At 43.8% G+C, this 10000-nt stretch overlaps 1 protein-coding gene across 2 annotated transcripts in view; it reads left to right on the forward strand.

The window, feature by feature from the left end:
* Positions 1-4638: 4638 nt before the first annotated feature.
* LOC143038574 (GATA-binding factor C-like) overlaps positions 4639-10000 on the forward strand; it is a 565788-nt gene continuing 560426 nt past the window's right edge. For both annotated transcript variants that reach the window (XM_076207957.1, XM_076207958.1), the window contains exon 1: positions 4639-6453. In XM_076207957.1, coding sequence (XP_076064072.1) covers positions 5970-6453 — 484 coding nt within the window. In that variant the 5' untranslated portion in view covers positions 4639-5969. The remainder of the gene's footprint in view (positions 6454-10000) is intronic.

Raw genomic sequence — 10000 nt, forward strand, 5'->3', positions numbered from 1 at the left:
ATTGACACATATAAAGAAAACATAAACAGTTATCATCAGCTTATGTGTTTCGAGCAATCTTTTCACAATGGAAAATGATATCAGATTATGGATTTGATATAATTTGTTATGTCATCTAAACTCTTGCTCCGCTTCAGCTGAATAAAATATCTTGGCGACAGCTATGTGAACACCATTATTAAAAAATAGAGTGCAATAGGTTTTAAATGGGTTTAATCTATTCGATGTGAGAGTAACTACGTAGTTTATGAAACGTAGAGAGAGGCAAAAACATGTAAACGAATAAGTATTTGTACAACACTGTATGGGTCCCAGTGAACAGATATACATTTTCATCAACCACAATTCACTTTAATTCTAAGCCATCAACACGAGATACTCGAGGAGGCCAACATGCAGAAATTGAAACGTGCCCAGGTTCGAGTGTTTGGCTGTACCGCGTTTCAATTTCTGCATGTTGGCCTCCTCGAGTCTCTCGATGTTGATGGCTCAGAATTAAAGTGAATTGTGGTTGATAAAAATGTAAACGTATAAATATGCTTTTATTTTATTTTTATTTATCTATCTATTTATTCTTTTTTGGAGCGAGCGTAGCGTTACATTACAACCTTTCTCACCCCAAACTTATCCCGACGTTTTTCCCGATAGATCGGTAAAGTGGTATAGTGGTGAAGAACCTACACTGAGAGGCGCTCAACCATCACCAAGCCCGTCACCTTTACACTGTTTCCTTGGAATGCCATCGCATACAGAAGTTACAGGTAACTTCTGGACTCGAACTCTGGTCTTTGTCATACAGGAGTTGGCACATTAATTCCCTAAGAATCTTGTGTTGTGGAGATGAGCACAAAAGCGTCAAGTGAATAGAATGGCTTTAATGACATTGGGAAGAGAACCAACCAGCTCGGAAGGCGTTTGTGGTATTCCGTACTTCAGTTGATGATGATGATGATAATGATGGTGGTGATGGTGGTGATGATGATGATGATGACGGTGATGATGATGATGATGATGATGATGATGATGATGATGATGATGATGATGATGATGATGATGATGATGATGATGATGATGATGATGATGATGATGACGGTGATGATGATGATGATGATGATGATGATGATGATGATGATGATGATGATGATGATGAGGAGGAGGAGGAGGAGGAGGAGGAGGAGGAAGAGGAGGAGGATGACGATGATGATGATGATGATGATGATGACGACGACGAAGATGCTTGTGGTGCTGGTGATGTTAGTGGTGGTGTTGGTGCTAAAGGTTGTAGTTGTGATGGTGGTGGAGGTATTGGTGGTGTTGGTGATGGTGATAGTAGTTGTGGTGGTGTTAAATAACCTACAAAATATTTCTCCACTCAATTCCCTTCTTTCATATTCCCCTTCTCCTTCCCCCTCATATTCCTCCCCCTTTTCCATCCTTTTTCCCTCTCTCTACACTTCCCGTGCCCCCTCCTCCTCCCTCTGCCCCTCCCCTTTCTCCTCCCCCCTCCCCTTTCCTTTTTATTGCCCCTCCCACTTCCCTTCTCCCTTTGCCTTCCTCTCTCCCCCTCCTACTCCTCTTCCTCACGCGCTACCTCCCACGTCCCTCCTCCTCCCCCTCTCATCAACTGCCCCAGGCAAGAGTCGGAGACAGCCCCGTTTATCGCGGATGTAGTATATGAACGAGTGTATACAGACGAGACGGAAGAGTGTGGCTCTTTTCAACCCCATCAACAGAGGGATACATACCGCTCCCTATTTGGAAAAGGAGGGGGAAAGGGGGAGAAATAGGGAGTAGGGAAGAACTTCATTAGGGTCTCGGTCGATCTGAACCACCTTCAAGGCACAGTCCGTCTCCTTAGTTACATAAATCCAACACCCGTTCTTTGTTGAAATGTCATCCATAAAGGACGGTACTGGATTGAAGTTTTTATCGAATAAAACATCGAGTTCTTTTGTATCTCTGTGGCCAATTACGTTCTTCCTGATAACCAAGATAATGTTTATCTTTTGAAAGACATCGTGCTAATTTTGTAATAAACAGATTTATGAAATACAGTATTGTTTATTGCGTCAATAGACATTTCTGTCGTTCTTGTATTGTCAACTTTATGGCGGATGTTAGAATTTGTAATATTTTTCTTTATAATTATAGATGATAATTTTGGTCTTAATTTCTTTGTCTCTACATGACAGCTATTCTATATTGATCTTGGTATTGGTTTTTGTATATTTTATTTGTATACATACACATTAAACTATGTTTTATATGTTTGCATAATATGTGTGTGTGTGTATATATATGTGTGTGTGTGTGTATGTGTGCGTGTGTGTGTGTGTATGTGTGTGTGTGTGTGTGTGTGTGTGTGTGTATGTGTGTGTGTGTGTCAGTATGTATGCGTGTACATATACTTATGCAAAGTACATTTCTAAATTCTCATTTACCCAGTACATATTCAAATTCTGGTGCCTTTTAGTACACACGCGAAAGTGTACACGCTCCTGTACGTGTACAAAGGAGTACAGACCAGCCGCGTCAGTGTTCGTCGTTTCAGCTGTACGGTCGTATTCGAATGTTCCAGTCCTGTTTTCCTGTCTGCATCGCTTTATGGTCTGAAATGATTCACAAACGCGTTTCGAACGGAATAAAAACATGTTTTCCGGCTCGAATGGTTTGAAATAACGATACACAGTGGTCGGGACGGTTCGAATCCTGTGCTCGTACCCACCCCCACACCTTCCTCACTCCTCTTCCCTTGTTCTCATCCTTCCTCAACCTCATTATCAGTTCTTTATACATCTCTTCACTTTCCTCTTTCTTGCGTCCCCTCATCCCTCCACTCCCCTCCCCTTCCCTCTCCACCTTCCCCTCCTCTACTGCTTTACACACTCCTCACTCATCACGCTCTGCAACCTAATTTCTAATCCCCTCCCCTTCCTCACCCCTTCCTCACCCCTTCCTCACCTCTTCCCTCCACTTCCTCCCTCAACTTGTCTTTTTCTTCCCTTCCCCACCTCTCCCTCCTTCTCCCTCATCCTTTCATAACATAAGAACATAAGAATGAAGGAGACTGCAAGAGACCATTAGGCCTACACTAGGCAGCTCCGTATCCATCACCACCTGTCATCCCCTTCCATAAAATTGTCTAATCGTTTCTTAAAACAACTGATAGTTTCAGCGCTTACTGCATGGTTACTAAGTTTATTCCATTCGTCGACCACCCTATTAGTAAACCAATCCTTGCCTATTTCCTTTTTGAATCTAAATTTGTCCAGTTTATAACCATTACTGCGAGTCCTGCCCTGTTGTTTTAATATGATGACCAATCTCTCCCACACTCGTATTGTCCTAACCTTTCATTGCTCTCTCCCACTTCTCTCTTCAGCCCTCCCTCACACTCTCTTCAGCTCTCTTTTTACCTCCCCTATTCCCTTCATAGTCCCCCCTTATTCCTCCCTTCCACGACCTTCTTCACTTTTCCTTACTGTTCTCTTCTCCTCACCCCTTCCTTGGAGTCACTTCCTGCACGATTTCTTCGTTTTCTAGTTCTGTTTCCCTTTGTCATTCGTCTCCACCCCTTCCCATCACTCCTCACCCCGTCTCTCCTCTTCAGATATTAAAATATAACTTTATTTATACCCCTACGGCCCAGTGCCACGTAGCATCTTTTTATGACTGGTTTGATTCGGTTTAACGACTCAAACTCTTCCTGTCAAAGGGCTAGGACGGTGCCCCTTACAGAGGAGTTTGTGGCGTGGAATTTAATGAACTGTGCCCTTGGTCCAACTCACCGGCGACAGGGTTCGAACTGCCATCACTTCGACCTCCACCGCAAGTAGCGATGCTCTCACCCGCATTAAAAAGAAAAAAAGAAAAAAGAATACTGATTACTTTTCTTTCATACTTTTCATACTTTACACTGTCCTCCTTAAAACTTTCCTTTACCATCTCCACCTTTTACCGCCTCCACCTTTGTCTGTACTATATTGTTCCCGAGGATAGAAACGCTGGTGATAGACGACGAAAGAATATCCCCTTTCCTATGCTATCTTTACTCCATCCATTACCCTCCTCCTCATCACTCCCTCCTACTCCATTTTTTTGCTTCGAGTCGCTTACTATTTTTATTCTATTACTCCTCACCCTTCACTTCAACCCCTCCTTACACTCCCCCACTCCCCTTGCTGCTCCTCCTTGTTCCTCACAGAAGTTTGTGATGAGGTTGAATAACTGAAACTGATTTAGCCTTTTTCTTGGGCAAGTGTTTTTCTTAGAAATAAATGAATAAATAGATAAATAAAAAAGGCGGGGATACCAAAGTGGATGTTGGATTAAGGGTTTTCTAGAAGGTAAACATGCCCTACAACTAATTCTCTTGTTCTTCTCCCTGCAGGGCAAGGCATACCATTCATGAGTGGCCATTACACATAGGTCACGTGACACCACCCTCGTATCATCAGGAGCACCTCCTGTCAGAAGATCCTCCATCAGGAGCTTCTTCATCAGAAGTTTTTTTTTCTTAAGAATACCCTCCGTCAAGTGCCTCCAGAAACTCCATTAAAAAGGACGAGCGATATGAAAGGAACCTATCGAATCTGAAAGAAGCTGCCGGTGCCACCCGCCACCCCCACCCCTCTTCCATACCCGGAGACCACTTCTAGGAGACCTGTGGACTAGAGGACCCCTGCACCCGCAGACTACGTCTCGGGGAGCTCCTTGGACCTGGAGACCGTCTCTGCTGGCTCCTTGTCGTGCCTCCGAGGACGGGCAAGATGTCTTGTCACTCAGTTCCTTGAGCTAGTCGCGTGTCGACGGTCTTGCGCGCTCTCTTATTAAGTAACTAAAGTCGTATGTTCAGACTAACATACTTTGGTTAAAAATCTGATCGGAATTAGTGAATCCGTGGACGGGTTCAGGTCGTCATTGAAAGGGTAAGAAAAGACAGGCACAGACAGAGACTCGGACAGAAAGACAGACTAACAAACAGAGACAGACAAACAGACAGAAAAAGGAACTATTATAGGACAAATAAACAGACGTATGTAAACAGCCTGATAAAACAAACACACAGTGGAGACTGTAATGTACACATATACCCACTACATTCTGACCGAGGAACACATAGACTCGTTCTCGTACACAGCTAACGAGCGGCTCCTTCACTAGTGGGTCTTCGACCCGTAACAACAAGCAATACAACTACCACCACCTCCTCCCCCACCTCCACCACCACCACCAGCGGAGGGCGGTAGGGTGGACGGTGTGGCAGGGCCGTCTGGAAGGCAGGTGTGAGGGGAAGGGAGAGTCCAGCACGGGTAGCGCGTGTGTCTGAACTCCAAGCTACAGTAAGACCCTCACGTCATCCAGGTACACGAACCAGAGACAGAAGACGAGACTTTAGTTTTTCATTATTGCCAAGGCGTCGCGTTAACAAAACATATATGTGTGTGTGTCCTGACCAGCAAGCTGAGGACTCGTGTTGCGTGTGTCTGTGCGTATAGGCGTTTAGCTAGCGAGATCTTTATTCTTCTTCCCTTCAACCAGGCATTAACACACAGGTAAAGAGTAACATACAGACATGCCTGTAGTAGTTATCGTAAACAAATGGAAATGAAAACCCGGATTGGAACATAAGACCGCTGGTTTTTCGAGTGTGCTCGTGTTCGTGTATAAGTGTGTGGTTATACAACAGTGAAGCCAAGGAAGTCGTTAACTGATATATAGCGAGGACCAAAGCAATGGTGCAACAAGAGCCGCCAACCCAGCAGGAGCAGCAGCAGCTGTACAGCTGTAGTGGTGTAGGAGAGCGGGACTCTATGCAAACAACTCGTTCGAGAGCGTGAACAAGCCATCGTGCCTAGTTGTTGTTTTGTTGTTGTTGTTGTGAGGAAGTGCCAAGCCAGCCTCCGCATGTCCACGCAGTGTCAGGCTTAGTGAATAGGGTGAACGTGAATGAGATCGTAAGTGCCACTATGGAAGTGGGCAGTGACGTTGTGCGGTGGTATGATGGCACGATCCATGACGGTGCCAACCATGAGGACTCAGGAGGAGGAGGAGGAGGAGGAGGTGGAGGAGGAGGGGGAGGTAGTGGTGGTGGTGAAGGCGGAGGAGGAGAAGGAGGAGGAGGAATTGTGGAAGGACGCGAGGACGTAGGACCTGCCGTACTGAAGGAGGAATGTTCTGTGGCTACTGAAAACAATGCTCACCAGCATTCACAACAACAACAGCAACAACCACCGCCACCTCAGCATGCCCTCGGTGGCATGCTGCAAGAAATGGACAGCCTCGCTGCGCCGCACCATGGCGGTGTCCCTCATCATGGCGCGGACCAGGAGGGCGCCATGCTCCAGCCAGAGGAAGTGGACGTCTTCTTCACGTCCCTCGACTCCTGTGGGAACCCCCGAGGGCGTTACTACACGCCCACACACGCCCTACAGTATTCACATTCCTCACCAGGTAGGTAGCAGAAACATTGTACTATGACTTTCCCTTCTTCAGAATATTGGAACTTGTACATATATCGCAACACCTTATCGTGTTGTTAGAAGACTTGCAGAAGTTATGGGGCTGCTCTGACAGCGGCGGCCAGGGCTATGAGGTATTTTAAGTTTTACATTAGAATTCTTGACGGGAGTTGTGGAGGTCTCGATGTCCTCTAGACTTCTGCCGAAGTAAAGAATGGAAGAAGCTATGACAAAAGGACAAGAGTTCTGACAAGAACTTTCGAGATCTCGAGGATTCGTAAACTTCCAGATCTTGAAAAAAAAAATAATAATAATAAAAAAGGAAAAGACAACGGCCTTCGAAGGGATACACCATGGTGTCAATATTTCAAAAGGGAGAGAATATACACACACGTCTATGTATATACATATACATGTGTATGTATATATATATATATATATATATATATATATATATATATATATGTGTGTGTGTGTGTGTGTGTGTGTGTGTGTGTGTGTGTGTGTGTGTGTGTGTGTGTGTGTGTGTGTGTGTGTTTGAGTGAGTGATTACGTGATATTTTTTTCTCCCCTGATTTTTTATTTGTAACATTAACTATTTCTGGAGGGATTGCGTGAAGGGATTTTACTGGAAGGTTGAGTGAGTGAGAAAGTCACGAGTGGGGGGGGGGTGAGGGGGTTCAGGATTGCTGGTTTGGGTGTAACGCACTTGTGAAGGGCTTGGGTGGGGTTGCGGGTATGCAGGAGGGCGTAGCCCCGGAAAAAGAAGGCTTATTAAGTCATATGACAGATATAGAAGCCCTTTGTGTTGCTGGGTGGCACATCCTCATTGGCAAATGAAAAGGTTTCTATTAATCCAAACAGGAAAAAATAACACTGAAATTCTGAGTCTCTATGAAGATATTGTTATTGTTAAAAAAGATTTAAAATCTTAGTCGAGATAATATATGTTGATAATTCTATTACGTTTACGTACGTGAGGAGCAAAGTTTATGAGCTGGACTAAACTAATGTCATCAGTTGATAAAAGAATAACAAAATAATTTTGAAACAGATGTGTGTGTGTATACATCTATAAAGTCACACACACACACACACACACGCACACGCACACGCACACGCACAAGCACACGCACAAGCACAAGCACACGCACAAGCACACGCACAAGCACACGCACACGCACAGGCACACACACACACACACACACAGACACACACACGCACACACACACACACATACACGCACAGGCACACACACACACACACACACACACACACACACACACAGACACACACACGCACACACACACACACAATATATGTAATATATATATATATATATATATATATAATATGCAACTATTCCATTACAATTAATAACATTTTAATAAAATGGAAAAGCGCATATTTAATCTTCCTATATGGACACTGAATGAACCATATGAAAACCCAAATAAAAAGTCCTGGAAGGCTTATTTCAGAAAAAAAAATCTGATAATCAAATCAACACAAATTCAAAGAAGGCCATTCCACGAGCACACTGGTCACGAATCTCTCCCAACAAGCATTGAACAGTTTTTACAAGAAAGGTCCATCTGAGAGACGAAGGATGGTGGAAATAATTATAAATAAGAATTTTCACGCAGTCCCCAGACACACATTGTCGAAGGAGATTCTAGAAAATGAAATGCACAATGGTAGGAAATGATTGACAATCTTCATGGCTTACAGGGAGTGCAAAGTATCTCAAAACTGGATGAAACCTTTATTAAATGTATAACATTTCCCTTGTCGAAGCTTTTTAAACTACAATGTGTGCTTGAAAGAAATGAACGAGCGAAGCATTGCATATTTGATAAAGGTTTCGTCACTACATGGTGTCACTCTGACCATCTCAAAACTGTCCTCCAACAAAGACCAAAAGAAATTCTCTTTGTAAACACCACATGAAAGCCCTTTCATATTCAAACGCCCAATCACAATAACACAATACCATAGACATAAGATGCATTCCAAGAACACTTGTACTTACCTCACGGAGCTGGAATTATGGTTAAAGCAAAACTGAAATCCTCAATAATTGTTCTTAATCCTGAAAATCATGACTCAAAAGAACAACGAATGTTTAAACTAAAGAGCCAGCCTTTTATCATTGAATAAAAAGCTATGAAATCGCCCATCTCGCATTAGAACACACGACTGCTGCTTCCAACACAGACCTTACAACAAACGTAGATAAGAACAGTTTGCAGGCACAAGTCTTGGAAAGCAGATGAAAATACTCATCACAGTGTACAAGCAACTGGGAAAAGATACAGTACACTACATTGCACATAATATCCAACAATAGAAAAATCTACAAATAATGCAAAACAGAGCCTTGAGGATTTTGCTTTAGAATACACTCGCAGTCACAAACATTCCAACAGGCTCAATATTCCACGGGTACTTTTCACTATACATATAACTCTGTCAAGCCTACAGTGGGTCCAAAGGATGTACTGTACCTTTAGTGTTTCTCGACCAGGGGTCCGTAGACCCTCAGGCGACCGCAGAAACATACCAAGGGGTCCGCATGACGGGGAATTCAACATGTTACTTTATTTTCCATTTCATAAATATACACTGAATTCTTTTCAATTTTTGTGTCATGTTTACAATGAAAGTAATCTGATGATAAATACCAATTCCTGTAAAAAGAAAAACTTTTGTAAATGATTCTTACATATAAATGTGAAAGGACTTTATGCTCTCAAATCCCGTATCAAGAGATCCCCTAAATATGCAACTCGATGTAAGGGGTTTACAAAGCTTGAAAGTTTGAGAGACACTAGATTGCGCCCAAATCAGTCATATTTTGCCCTCTATGTCCTAGGACTGTTGGGGCAGATAAATCACTCCTGGGAATTGGAGACAAGTGCGGGATTCGAACCCGTAACTAAGCGGATGAGACTGTGGGTGTGTATGTGGGTGCTGGTGTGGGTGTCCAGGCGTGTATGTACATATGCGTGTGTGTACATATGCGTGTACGTATATATGTTCTTATGTATTCACGTGCAGTTATTTACCTCACATTCGATAATATTACACAACGAAGATAATATGCATCTGCTGTGGACTGGTAGGCGGGGGTAGTGGATTCGGGAAAGGTGGGGCTGCGTTAGGAGGATGGGGACATCGGGAAGGGGGAAGAGGGGAGAGGGGGAGGAGGGAGAGAGAGAGGGAGGGGGAGGGGGGAGGGGGAAGGGAGCCTACTGCATGCTGTGCTGTTGTATATAATTACGTGTTTTAACGGTTGGATACTTCTGCTTCCGCTGGTACATACCGCCGGCTCTCTCTCTTATACTGTGACGCTTCACGAGTTAGACCACAGCCGGTTGTTTGCGGTCTCGTGCCGGCTTTGTAAGCCGGTAGAGCTTAGATTTGCCGGTCGTATAAGGCAATTACAGAAAGGAATTTAAACCAACGTATTTACGTAGAGACTGTTTTTGGAGATCAATTGCAGAACCCCCCCGCACACACACACACAGACACACACA

Source organism: Oratosquilla oratoria, chromosome 24 (genome assembly GCF_046742065.1).
Source record: "Oratosquilla oratoria isolate Oo_2021 chromosome 24, ASM4674206v1, whole genome shotgun sequence".
Lineage (NCBI taxonomy): Eukaryota > Metazoa > Arthropoda > Malacostraca > Stomatopoda > Squillidae > Oratosquilla > Oratosquilla oratoria.